The 13880-nt window shown below is 44.9% G+C and overlaps 1 protein-coding gene and 2 long non-coding RNA genes across 3 annotated transcripts; 1 reads left to right on the forward strand and 2 right to left on the reverse strand.

The window, feature by feature from the left end:
- Positions 1 to 1010: 1010 nt before the first annotated feature.
- Positions 1011 to 1836, reverse strand: LOC113023409 (uncharacterized). The gene is made up of 4 exons (XR_003272574.2): positions 1739 to 1836; positions 1555 to 1627; positions 1344 to 1391; positions 1011 to 1207 (listed from the first exon to the last, which is right to left on the reverse strand). It is a non-coding gene; the product is annotated as an uncharacterized LOC113023409 (long non-coding RNA).
- A 4230-nt stretch (positions 1837 to 6066) lies between these two features.
- Positions 6067 to 12386, forward strand: LOC145429163 (uncharacterized). The gene has a single exon (XM_080302217.1). It carries the CDS (start codon positions 6067 to 6069, stop codon positions 9976 to 9978), a length of 3912 nt encoding a protein of 1303 aa, XP_080158343.1. The 3' UTR covers positions 9979 to 12386.
- A 642-nt stretch (positions 12387 to 13028) lies between these two features.
- LOC145429307 (uncharacterized) lies at positions 13029 to 13880 on the reverse strand. The gene is made up of 4 exons (XR_013909543.1): positions 13757 to 13880; positions 13573 to 13645; positions 13362 to 13409; positions 13029 to 13225 (listed from the first exon to the last, which is right to left on the reverse strand). It is a non-coding gene; the product is annotated as an uncharacterized LOC145429307 (long non-coding RNA).

Raw genomic sequence — 13880 nt, forward strand, 5'->3', positions numbered from 1 at the left:
TCATCAGTGAAAATCAGTTAAACTCAAAATGTATTTTTTTTTGTTTGTTTGTTTTTCACAAACACCATTGTATTGTATGGTTAGGCACAAGTTTTTGTACACAGATTCTGCCATTTTTTTCTCTGTACACAATCACAGGGAATTTTAAATCAAACAATTGAGATACTATTGCAGAATTGCAGACGTTCACCTTTAATGTGGGTGGGTCTTTACAAAAATATGACATCAACTGTTTAAGTATTACAAACATTTTTATCTTTAGTGCCCAATTTTGAGCAGCTCAGTACTAATTGGATAACCTGACATCATTTTATATACAAACATCTTTTTTTTTATGCTTTGACTGAAATACTTAAGTCTATACACCATGAACATCACAAATACTGTGTCTCCTCCCTTCAGATGTTCTTCTTGGCATTTACTACAGAGCCTTCGGTTGCTGCTTCTCTTTGGTTCTCTTTGGTTCTCTTTATCTTCAGTTTTGTCTTTAATAGCTGCTGTATTGCTTTGGTAAGTGGACTGATTCTTATATAGTGCATTTCTACTCTCCCTGCTTTATACAACATGCCACATTCACCCATATTAACTTTCCTAGCTAACATTCACACACGTTCATACTCCAATGGATGCATCAGAGTAACTTGGGGTTACTAACTTGAGACAAGTATTGTGCATGCAGACTGGGGAAGCCAGGGATTCAACCACTAACCTTCCTAATCAGTAGATGATCTGTGCTACCTCCTAAGCTCCAGCCACCCCTTTTTCAATGTGTTTTTGCACCGTGGCGCATTAATCAGCTGAGCAAGAGTAGAGAGTAAGACATTTTGCATTGAAAATGGTCTGCTTTCTGAAAATAAGTCAGAATTTCAAAAGATTTTTGTTTTTCTGTTAAGCCACAACACTGACCTATGAATCGTGCAAGCTTTTTTAAACTCTCTATAAGACCAAGTCATTCAAAAATAAGTGGAGATTTTCAATAATCTGTGTGAATAAATTATGAAAAACAATGATGCCGTTCAACATGGGTTTTTATTCATTGTTGGTTCATTTTCAATTCATTCTTTGTAACAGTAATAGCTGTTGGTGAAGGAGCAGCTTATCGTATAGCGGCAAGAATCGCTGCAAGGAGCGCTGGATTCTGCAGAAGTGTTGGATTCTGTAGAAGAGCTGTTATCAGGGTAAGATAACTTGTGTTAGTCCCAGTAGTCTGCAAGAAAATAAGTAATAAATATTATTACATGGGATAATGCATTCTCTGTTGAATGGCTTTCTTTGGATATGATAATATTGGAGAGTCCAGTGTGTCTAATGTTCAAACATAGAAAGACAAACATGACACTCACCCCCTCCCTAGATGAAGAACGTGCATCACGCTCGTGTGCTGAGTCAATCTGTTTAAAAAAAACAAAAAATACATGCAAATGTGTTGTTTGGATATAACAGTACAGGAACACTGATACAGTCTCTGGTGACACGATTCCACACACAGTACAAGATATAGTTATACATTATATATTAAAACATTAATTTAGTCTTCAGTCATATTACACTTACAGGATTTGCCAGAGCAAGGCTCAGCAGGCATCCAAGCAGAAACACAACCTTGATCATGGTTTCAGTGATTCACCTGTTAACAATAATTTTGATGAGATGTGGTCAAAACCATCAGCCAAATCACCATTCCACCAACATTACATTGAAAACACAGAAGCAATAAAGGATTGATGAGAAATGTTACCGTCAGGTCTTCACAACTTCAGCAGACTGTCTCAGAGATGTGGATGATTGTGGTAATGCTGTACTGACAGTGGAGCTTTTTATACACAGTTGCAAGAGATGATTTAATCTCATTTGTGTAACTGTTGGGAAATTATAATTCTTAGTAAACATCCTCATCTTAATATAAGAGGAAACACAATTAGGCAATATTTAAGGACACACCTGATTAAACCCTTTTGCTACAGCACAATTAAATAGCAACAAGCTGCTGACTTTTATCCTGTCAACCAATCAAAAGATTATATGGCAACATGTGATATTTGGTTGTTTAGAAACCCCTGAAAACGTTGGAGGTGACGACAGTCGGAGAGAGAGAGAGAGAGAGAGAGAGAGAGAGAGAGAGAGAGAGAGAACAATAGCGAGCGGTTTCCATAAACCAGGACTTGCTCTTGATGTTCTTTAATTGATTTTTGTCTTCTTATCTATTAAATAAAGTTAATGTACCTTTGTTCTATAACAGCAAGTCATTAAGAAAAAACTGGGTGTTGTTTGTCAACTGCTTAAGCTGCGAAATCTCCTGATTTGTAATAATAGCGAGGTATTTCCATCTGTTTACCAGTTTGTAGACACTATAGGGTGGACACCTACAGTGGTAATATGCATTACTTTCTAGTTATATGAAGAAGTGTTTCTCAAACTTTTGGAGCCATGGCCAATATTTCACATTAGAAAAATCACACAGCACACAACCAAACAAAATGTTGCAAAAAGCATATTTTCAAGTAACGAGTAAAGTAAGGGATTACTATTGCAAAAACGGTAATTAGATTACCATTACTTTCCCGTAGGAACGCTGCGTTACTGCGTTACTAAAACCGTGATTTTTTGCGAGAATGTCTCACGACAGTGACGTAAGCCAGTGCGCCTTTAGTGACAACAGCTGTGTGCAGATCAACAATGGATCATATATCGATTGTGGGAGAGAGTATGAGCATGCAGCGTTTAAAACGTGGAAGTACTGACCTTACTTTGAGTTTGATTCCATAAAAAGTGACAAAAACATTAGCGTCCGTTGTGCGTGGGAAGAAAACTTCTTTTTACAGCGAAAAAAACCCCTAAACTTCCAAGCAAGCACCGAGTGCGCAACGACGTAATGGGAAATTCACAGAGAAACTTGCGGATTCTTCAACTGACCGCAGCACACCTGCACCAGGGTAAACCTCTGCCTATGCCACTCCTGCTTTACAGGTGAAAATAGAGCAAAAGGACCGCTGAGTCTTTGACTTTATTTATTTTCTGCTGTGTTTTACTTGCATCTATTTGAAAGACTGAGTGTAAACACAAAAAATATTTTATTTTATGTGCTGGAATGTGCAGAAAATAGGTTTAAATGTTAAACTAATTTATTCAAGTCAGAGAATGTTGCAGATAATTAAATTTTTGCTTGATGCATAAAGTTTAAAGATTAAAACTAATAAAACAAGTAAAAAAAATAGACTTTTCCATTTGATTACATTTTGTATGATGGATTATGCAGAAAAAGTAGAATTGGGCTGAAAGATCTATCGCTTTATCGCCTCTTCAGGTTGTAAATCGTGTTTTTAAAAAGGAACTAAGTAACTAAGTAATTAATTACTTTTGAAAATAAGTAATCAGTAAAGTAACGGGATTACTTTTTTGGGGAAGTAATCAGTAATTAGTTACTGATTACTTTTTTCAAGTAACTTGACCAACACTGGTCCCCAGTATACCTTTTTTGCCTCGTTCTGACCACTAGTCATGTTATGGCCTTCATCTTGGTCAGAATTTTCTCCAGAACCCAGATCAGATTGACTACTTTTTCTTTTCAAATATTCATCTATTGCTATTACGCCCTGCGTGGTCTCACAGCATGACTATTATGTAATTTCTTCTTCCTGTCCTTCTGTTTTACTGGGAGTTGGCAACCTATTTAATTACTGCCCTCTAGTGGAAGAGAAAGTAATTGTTCTGCCTGTTACTCATGCCCATTGCTTAGAGTACTAATCAGGTGGAACCAGATGATCTTCCAGGGCACACCTAATCATTTCTCCAGTGGCTGGCAAACACTGATATTGTCACGGAAAACGGGGTGAGCCGTGTGGAGGCATAAATGAGGACCCAAGAGCAGGCATTCGCTGAGATGCGAACGAGGTTTATTGCAACATAAAACACAAGGAGAAAATGGCAAAACGGAACTAAAGATAAACTACACTGGGAGAAACTAAACTACAAAACAGCAGAGCAGAACATGGAGGAAGGTGGGCGAAGGCACATGAAGGTTGACAGCAGGGCAAACACACAGTAGATACACAGACGGACCAGCAAACAGCACACAAGTAGACACAACTTAAATACACACTGAAGAACACAGGGCGATTACACACATGTGGGAAACACAGCTGGACCTGATGAGGGTGATGAGACGAGGGGGAAGCAAAACTAAATACAATGACGTAAGACATGGACCTTCAAAGTAAAACAGGAAACAGTTCAGAAAGACGACGGCGTGACACTGAACTAAAGCTACACTAAACACGAAGGCACAAAACACAAACCCTAAGAACAAACCCTAAACCAGAATAAACTGAAACATAGAATTATAATATTCAAAACACGATAACTAAACAATCAGAACATAAATAATATCACAGATAAATACCAAAATACAACAAACTGAAAATGCTGGGTCAAATGACCCAGGACCGTGACAGATATAAAGATTAATGTTCACATTGAAGTATTGGACAAATCTGTTGACCTGTATTATTTCATCCAGAACATCCCGAACACCACTACAACAACCTCCTTCTCTCTGAGACAGTCTGCTGCAGCCTTACAACTTAAGGTAATTAAATCTTTACTCTCAGCATTTCTTGTGTAAGGATTGTGAAAGATAATTGTTTTGTTTTTTAATTGATGTATTTGTCATTTTGCTATCTTATTGTCTTTAATGTCTTTGTTTGTTTGTTTTTTATCAACAGGTATAATAACTGAAACCATGCTGAAGGCATTTCTGTTTGGATGCTTCCTGCACTGAACATTCAGAATCTCACTACAACAACCTCCTTCTCTCTGAGACTGTCACAGTCCTGAGTTGGTGACCCAGTGTTCTGTATCTCTTTAATTTGTGTTTCTTGATTATTTGTTATTCATGGTTTTCACTGTTAGTGTTTTGGTTTCTGTCCTAGTATTTCTAGCTCCCTAGTTCAGTAGTATTTCTTGAGTTCTAGTTCTTAGGTTTTGGTATTTGGCTTCCCTGTGTCCTGTGTTGTCTACTCGGTGCCCTCCCATCCCACGTTTCACGTTCCTATGTTCTCTGTCTCCCCGGTCTCTTTGTTAAGTTTACTATCTTGTGTTCAGTCGCTATGTTTCCTGTTTTACTTTGAAGGTCCGTGTCTTATGTCATTGTATTCAGTTTTCCTTCCTCCCTGTCTCGTCATGTTCATAAGGTTGAGCCATGTCTCCCTCCTGTGTTACCTCTGCATGACGTCCCTGTATTGCCTCAGCGTTCTCTCCATCAGCTTTCCTGTGTTTCCTGGTTCCTCATCCCCTGGTTCTGGTCAATCCTCAGGTTATATGTTTATGGTTAGTTTTCCCTAGTTTAGGTTCTTTTTCTAACTTCGCTCGGTGTTTCACTATGGGAATCGCCTCGGCGTGACCAACTACGGAAGCTCCAATGACACCACGTCTGTCTATGACAGACCTGTCGAGCCGTGCTCAGGGCTCCGCCCCCTCGTACTAACACGGCCGACCAGCTCCTCCTAACTCATTCTTGCTTTCTTCCCGTGAGAAACTACTTTGAGCTCCCTCAGCGCATCCAGGCTAACTTGATTAGCTGCTTAACAGTTCTCAGGCGTCCCGTGTAGGAGTACGTCGCCGAACGCAGTTTTTCCGGTTCCAGTTTGGATCGTGCTGAGTAAGTCCTTCGAAAGAAGTGTACTTAGAGTTGCACTGTGGAACAGCAACCGCGTCAGGCGAGCTGTCCCAGCGGTTCCTGGTTTTAGTTAGCGAGGTAGCCGACGTTGTGTGACTCGGGCTAACGCGTTACGGCGAGCTGTTCGTTCAGTGTCCGGCTAGCATTAACTTGTTAGCAGGCCACGAACCACATTAGCGTCTCACTAGCATTAGCTTGTTGGTCGACGTAGGGTTCGGTTAGCATTAAGTTGCTAACGATATTGGCTAGCGGAGTGCAGCCAACGTGTCACGACGAGCTGACTCCCGCCGCGACTAGATCGGATTTAACACCCGCTGCTAGTCCTAGCTACTTACGGGCTAACGTGTCGAGACGAGCCTGGTGTAGCCTAGTCTCACCCCTTTCCGCTAACCATGTCTACGGCTCCTACTCCCGCCAAAAAGTCGGAGCCGAAGGCTAAAGAGGCTGCATCCCGCCCGTGCCCCGCATCATGCGGTGCCACCATCTCGGGCAGGGACCCTCATCCAATGTGCATCGTCTGTATGGGTGCCAAGCATGCTCAGGCTTCACTGGCGGACACTCAGGGATGCCCACACTGTGCTTTGATGCCAGAGAAAGTCCTGGAAAGGAGGCTGAGAGTAGCAGTAACGAACAGTCAGGACCCCTGCCTGTCGGCTGCTACTGCTACGAGCGATATCCGTCATCCGCGAGCCTCCACAAGCTGGGCGGACATGATGGAAGAAGAGTCCCCGCTCATGCCCCCATCGTTCGAGGACCTCCTCGATCAAAACGTGGGCGAGCCGGGTGGCGAGGACGCGGAGGGCGATGCCGACTCCGACCTCCTCGACCTGGAGGACATGGATGAGGAACAGGAGGATGACTCTACCTTTCCTCCCCAGCAGTCCAGGCTGGGGAGGAAATGTCCCCCCAGTGGGGCTGAAGTTGCACCCCTGGTGGACAGCAATTTGTACGAGGTCTGTAAACGGGCTGCTGCCAAGCTAGGCATCCCATGGCCAGCCGCCCAGGATGCCGAAGGGGCAGAACGTGACTTGTATGACGGCAAGAGGCTCCCACCAGCCTTGCCGCCATCAAAGCAGCTTCTGCCAGCAGTCCCAGCCTGCATGAAAGAAATGAGTCGCTATTGGTCAAGCCCTTTTAAAAGCAAGCTTCCGACCAAGGGCTGCTCTAAGCTTGAGATCCAGGGGATGGGTGAACTGGGGCTGACTGAACCCCCAGCAGTGGAGCCTTCAGTGGCGTATCACCTTCACCCTAACCGCAGGGCAATCTCAGCTTCTTCTAGCATTTCTTTGCCCAACAAGATAGATCGCCTCACGGCATCTATTTATCAAAGGACATACAAATATGCTGCACAGTCAGTGTGCTCGCTTAATGCAGTCACACTGCTATCAGCATATCAGGCAGAAATTCTGGAAGACATGGGCCGTCAGCTTGACTCGGGTTCCCCGAACCCAGCCCTCTGGGATGAAATCTGCGTGGTTAATGATCTCATTCTTCGCTCCTCCAGGGGAGCAGTCCAAGGGTGTGGTCGCGTTATGGGCCTTGCAGTCTCGGGTGAGAGAGCCTTGTGGCTAAACCTGTCAGGCCTGGGTGATGCTCAGAAGGCTGAGGTCATGGATGCAGCCTATGACCCAACCAAGGGTCTCTTTGGCCCAGCCCTGGAGAGAATGAGAGAAACAAGCACCCGCAGAAAGCAGGAGGGTGAAGCATTCAATCTCTGCTTACCCAGAAAACCTAACTCTCAGCCCCAGCAGGTGCCAAGAGCTGGCTTTGCAGCAACAGCAGCAGCTGCGAGAGGGAGACAGAGTGGGGTCAGAATGCAGAGAGGAGCAGGAGGCCAGCAGGGTGCCCACCAGGCCAAGGTAGAGAACCGAAGACCTTGGGGCAAGCATTCCTTTGCAGCAGTTGCTGCAAAGAACAAGCCGTCACACCCCGGAGAGGGAAAAAAAGAAGCGGTCAGCCTAGCACACCTGCAGCATTCTGTGTCACCCCTCTTTTCTTCCCCAAAGAGAAGGAAGGTGTTAGAAGGGGTAACCAAATCACTCCAAAGTTCAGGGTCTCCGGAAGTTTCCAGTTCACCAGGAGCACCCTCTCAGTCTCCTCCTCCAGTTCAGGGAGGACAGACTTGTGGACAAATGGCGCAGTGTCACCAAACACTTCTAAACACTCTGTCTGTGTCACCAAGCACTGCCCAGAGTCACCAGACACTTCACTGTGGTTTGGGGGTAACAAAAGAAATAAAACGTGCATTTCTGCAGCCAGGCAGTTTGCCAAGGGCAGAATGTCCCCCCAGTTTCAAAATAAAAACAAAAGAAAATCACTGCAATTTGTCTTTGTTCCCAGCGGGGGGAGCTCACGCTCTTCCCGAGGGGGAGAGCCCCAACTCCTTCCAGGAGACAGGGGTGACGTCACGCTACCGCTTCTTCAGAGGCCCGCTCGCAGAGCGGCTGGAGCGATGGCGCGCATGCGCAGTTCATCCCTGGGTCTTGTCAACCATTTCCCATGGTTACAGACTACAGTTTGCGGCAAAACCACCGAGATTCGGCGGAGTGTTAGCTTCTGTGGCCAGTCGCGATTCAGCGAATGTGCTGGAGGAGGAAATATCCTCCCTGTTACACAAACAGGCGATCGGAGCGGTTCCGAGCGAAGAAGCTCAGCAGGGCTTTTACTCCCGCTATTTCCTCATCCCGAAAAAGGACGGAACGTCGCTCCGTCCTATTCTGGATCTGCGTGTGTTAAACAAGCATTTGAGAAAGTACACGTTCAGAATGCTCACACACAAGACGCTTTGTCGCTCAATTCACACAGGCGATTGGTTTGTTACAATCGACCTATCAGACGCATATTTTCACATCGCCATTTATCCTCCACACAGGAAATATCTCAGGTTCGCTTATCAGAGCGTAGCGTACGAGTTTCAAACTATCCCATTCGGGCTATCCTTAGCTCCGAGGGTGTTCAGCAAATGTGTGGAGGCAGCGCTGTCTCCGTTAAGGAACAGCGGCATCAGAATATTTTCTTACATAGACGATTATCTAATATGCTCACGATCGCGCGAGCAGGCGATCAAAGACTCCGAGGTGGTGGTGAATCACCTCACGGAGCTTGGGTTCACTATCAACCTGGAAAAGAGCCACTTGGAACCCGCACAGTTTACAGAGTATCTGGGGCTCAGAATAGACTCCATCTCTTATCGTATCGCACTTTCAGAGCGGAGGATCGCATCCTTCACTCACTGTCTTTCCCGTTTTCAGCTGGGGAAAGTCGTGCGGTTCCGACTCTGTCTCCGCCTCCTCGGCCTCATGGCCTCGGTGATATCGGTGGTACACTTGGGGCTGCTTATGATGAGAGATTTTCAGCGGTGGGTCGCTTCTCTGCAGCTGTGCCCTCGCCGACATCTCAGTCGTGGTGTAAAAATAACGCAGCCGTGTATTGCGGCTCTCCGGCCCTGGAGGAGCCCGACAGCTCTCGCGGCGGGGGTACCGCTCGGGGCAGTATCATCCAGGGTGACGCTGACCACAGATGCATCCCTGTCAGGTTGGGGTGCAACTATGATGGGCAGAGCAGTGAATGGCGTTTGGTCACAGAGACTCACTCTGAATCACATAAATGTGCTGGAGCTCCGCGCGGTGCTCCTAGCCTTACGGCATTTTCTGCCGTATCTCCGGGGTCAACATGTTTTAGTGAAAACAGACAACTCCACTGTAGTTGCTTATATCAACCGCCAGGGCGGCACCCGTTCCCGGCAGCTACACAGGTTAGCCAGGGAAATAATTATGTGGAGCAGCACTCGGCTCCTCTCCCTTCGGGCAACTCGCGTGCCAGGAATTCTGAACAGGGGGGCGGACCTCCTGTCCAGAGGAAATCCACTGTTCGGAGAATGGAGGCTTCACCCACAGGTGGTGGAGCAGATTTGGCAGAGATACGGCCGGGCTGCCGTAGATCTCTTCGCCTCGCGAGAAAACACACAGTGCCCCCTGTTTTTCTCCCTGTCAGACGCACACGCGCCACTGGGCGTGGATGCGCTGGCCCATCCTTGGCCAAAAACTCTGCTGTATGCTTTCCCTCCCCTCAGCCTGATCTCCCCAACACTGATCAGAGTGAGGGATCAGGGGCTGTCTCTGATTTTAATAGCTCCACGGTGGCCATCCAAACACTGGATAGCAGAAATCATCCAGCTTCTGGTGGACGAGCCATGGCCACTCCCCATCCGCAGGGACCTTCTGTCTCAGGCGCGGGGGGAGATATACCATCCCCATCCAGACCAGGTTGCTCTCTGGGCCTGGCCCGTGAAAGGTGGAATTTGAAGGCAGCAGGCATGCCTCCGAAGGTTATTGAAACCATTCAGAATGCCAGAGCCTCCTCCACCCGTTCCATTTACAGCAGTAAATGGCGTGTTTTTGAAGAGTGGTGCCATGAAAAGCAGATTATCCCTTTTCAGTGTTCAGTGGTGGAGCTGTTGTGTTTTCTTCAAGACTTGCTGGACAAAAGGAAAGCTTTTTCCACTATAAAGGTCTATTTAGCAGCTATTTCAGCCTGCCACGTGGGGTTTGGTGATAAACCTGCTGGGCAGCACCCCCTTGTAGGTCGCTTCATGAGAGGAGCGCGTCGAACGCTCCCAGTTTCTAGACCACTGGTCCCTTTATGGGATCTGTCAGTCGTTTTAGACGCCCTCTCCCACCACCCCTTTGAGCCTATTGGGGCAGTGGGGTTGAAGTTTCTCTCTCTTAAAACCTCTCTGCTGTTGGCTCTAACCACAGCCAAGCGAGTTAGTGAATTACAGGCTCTGTCTATTCACCCCTCTTGTCTACAGTTGGCCCCGGGACTCACTAAAGCACTCCTGAGGCCTAACCCAGCCTTTGTCCCTAAAGTGTTGGAAACATCATACAGGTGCCCTACAGTAGAGCTCCTAGCTTTTCACCCCCCTCCATTCTCTTCCGAGAGGGAGCAGAGGCTGAACACTTTGTGCCCTGTCCGGGCATTGGGGACTTATGTTGACAGAACAGCTGGATTCAGGAAGTCGGATCAGCTGTTTGTTTCCTGGGCCTCCCCTCACAAGGGCAGGCCCGTATCACGCCAGAGACTAGCTCATTGGATTGTAGAGGCCTTAGCTCTGGCTTATAGCTGTAAGGGCTTGCAGGCCCCCCCGGGACTCCGAGCACACTCCACTAGGGGTGTGGCCACATCCTGGGCGTTGTTCAGAGGTGTATCAGTCCAGGATATTTGTGCGGCAGCAAGCTGGGCTACGCCGCACACGTTTGTCCGGTTTTATCGGCTGGATGTTGCACAGTCATCCCTGGCTCAGACGGTGCTGGATTCTGGTGCCTCAGGTTCGACCTGAGATCCTGGAGTAGCACTGGAGAGTAGCTTCGGGAGCTGGCGCAATCCGGGAGTGGGCCATATCTCCCATAGTGAAACACCGAGCGAAGTTAGAAAAAGAACGTTGGGTTACTTAACGTAATCCCTGGTTCTTTGATAACAGAGTGAGGTGTTTCACCAACACTTCCCTCCTTGCTTAGGCACGGAAAGAAATCTGCTTGGAATGAGTTAGGAGGAGCTGGTCGGCCGTGTTAGTACGAGGGGGCGGAGCCCTGAGCACGGCTCGACAGGTCTGTCATAGACAGACGTGGTGTCATTGGAGCTTCCGTAGTTGGTCACGCCGAGGCGATTCCCATAGTGAAACACCTCACTCTGTTATCAAAGAACCAGGGATTACGTTAAGTAACCCAACGTTTTGTTAGTTTTCTCTGTTCCACCTGTTTGCAGTATTGATCATCCATAAATAAAGGCTCGCTTTCTGTTCAAAACATTCTCCCGCATCCATGTCTGCATTTGGGTCCCCATTCTTCTAAAATCCCACACATCTGCCTCTGCAGCTGTGACAGAGACAGTCTGCTGCAGCTGTACAAATAACATTTTTACTCTCAGTATTTTTTGTGCACGGATTGTGAAGGATAATTTTTATTTGCTTGGATGAATCTGTCGTTTTAGTTCATCTTATTGTATCTTAACTTTTTCTCAACTTATCTATTCATCTTATTGAACATCACTTTCTGTAAAATGTTCTGTAAAATGGATATTTTTCTCTCTAGAGATGACCAACAAACAACATCTCCCTGCAGCAGCTTCTCTCTGCCTTCCTACAAGCACTTGCTACAACTACTACAACAGCTGCATCCATTATAACTCCCTGAAATCATAAAGGAAACTAAAAAATCAAAGAGTGGTTTTAAGCCAGCATTGCATTTATGACGCCAGGACAATGTTGCTTGTTTTGCTTTACTTTTTCTCTTTTCTAAATTGAATCTTGACTTTTGACTTTCTGATCACTGTTGTGTTTAGTAGCTGCCAAATAAAGTTCATCAGTGAAAATCAGTTAAACTCAAAATGTATTTTTTTTGTTTGTTTGTTTTTCACAAACACCATTGTATTGTATGGTTAGGCACAAGTTTTTGTACACAGATTCTGCCATTTTTTCTCTGTACACAATCACAGGGAATTTTAAATCAAACAATTGAGATACTATTGCAGAATTGCAGACGTTCACCTTTAATGTGGGTGGGTCTTTACAAAAATATGACATCAACTGTTTAAGTATTACAAACATTTTTATCTTTAGTGCCCAATTTTGAGCAGCTCAGTACTAATTGGATAACCTGACATCATTTTATATACAAACATCATTTTTTTTATGCTTTGACTGAAATACTTAAGTCTATACACCATGAACATCACAAATACTGTGTCTCCTCCCTTCAGATGTTCTTCTTGGCATTTACTACAGAGCCTTCGGTTGCTGCTTCTCTTTGGTTCTCTTTATCTTCAGTTTTGTCTTTAATAGCTGCTGTATTGCTTTGATAAGTGGACTGATTCTTATATAGTGCATTTCTACTCTCCCTGCTTTATACAACATGCCACATTCACCCATATTAACTTTCCTAGCTAACATTCACACACGTTCATACTCCAATGGATGCATCAGAGTAACTTGGGGTTACTAACTTGAGACAAGTATTGTGCATGCAGACTGGGGAAGCCAGGGATTCAACCACTAACCTTCCTAATCAGTAGATGATCTGTGCTACCTCCTAAGCTCCAGCCACCCCTTTTTCAATGTGTTTTTGCACCGTGGCGCATTAATCAGCTGAGCAAGAGTAGAGAGTAAGACATTTTGCATTGAAAATGGTCTGCTTTCTGAAAATAAGTCAGAATTTCAAAAGATTTTTGTTTTTCTGTTAAGCCACAACACTGACCTATGAATCGTGCAAGCTTTTTTAAACTCTCTATAGGACCAAGTCATTCAAAAATAAGTGGAGATTTTCAATAATCTGTGTGAATAAATTATGAAAAACAACGATGCCGTTCAACATGGGTTTTTATTCATTGTTGGTTCATTTTCAATTCATTCTTTGTAACAGTAATAGCTGTTGGTGAAGGAGCAGCTTATCGTATAGCGGCAAGAATCGCTGCAAGGAGCGTTGGATTCTGCAGAAGTGTTGGATTCTGTAGAAGAGCTGTTATCAGGGTAAGATAACTTGTGTTAGTCCCAGTAGTCTGCAAGAAAATAAGTAATAAATATTATTACATGGGATAATGCATTCTCTGTTGAATGGCTTTCTTTGGATATGATAATATTGGAGAGTCCAGTGTGTCTAATGTTCAAACATAGAAAGACAAACATGACACTCACCCCCTCCCTAGATGAAGAACGTGCATCACGCTCGTGTGCTGAGTCAATCTGTTTAAAAAAAACAAAAAATACATGCAAATGTGTTGTTTGGATATAACAGTACAGGAACACTGATACAGTCTCTGGTGACACGATTCCACACACAGTACAAGATATAGTTATACATTTTATATTAAAACATTAATTTAGTCTTCAGTCATATTACACTTACAGGATTTGCCAGAGCAAGGCTCAGCAGGCATCCAAGCAGAAACACAACCTTGATCATGGTTTCAGTGATTCACCTGTTAACAATAATTTTGATGAGATGTGGTCAAAACCATCAGCCAAATCACCATTCCACCAACATTACATTGAAAACACAGAAGCAATAAAGGATTGATGAGAAATGTTACCGTCAGGTCTTCACAACTTCAGCAGACTGTCTCAGAGATGTGGATGATTGTGGTAATGCTGTACTGACAGTGGAGCTTTTTATACACAGTTGCAAGAGATGATTTAATCTCATTTGCGTAACTG

The sequence above is a fragment of the Astatotilapia calliptera genome, chromosome 6, assembly GCF_964374335.1.
Source record: "Astatotilapia calliptera chromosome 6, fAstCal68.1, whole genome shotgun sequence".
Taxonomy (NCBI): Eukaryota; Metazoa; Chordata; class Actinopteri; order Cichliformes; family Cichlidae; genus Astatotilapia; species Astatotilapia calliptera.

What these genes read in the sequence shown, in the direction of transcription:
- LOC145429163 (XM_080302217.1), top strand. Translation starts at nt 6,067, where the DNA reads ATGTCTACGGCTCCTACTCCCGCCAAAAAGTCGGAGCCGAAGGCTAAA.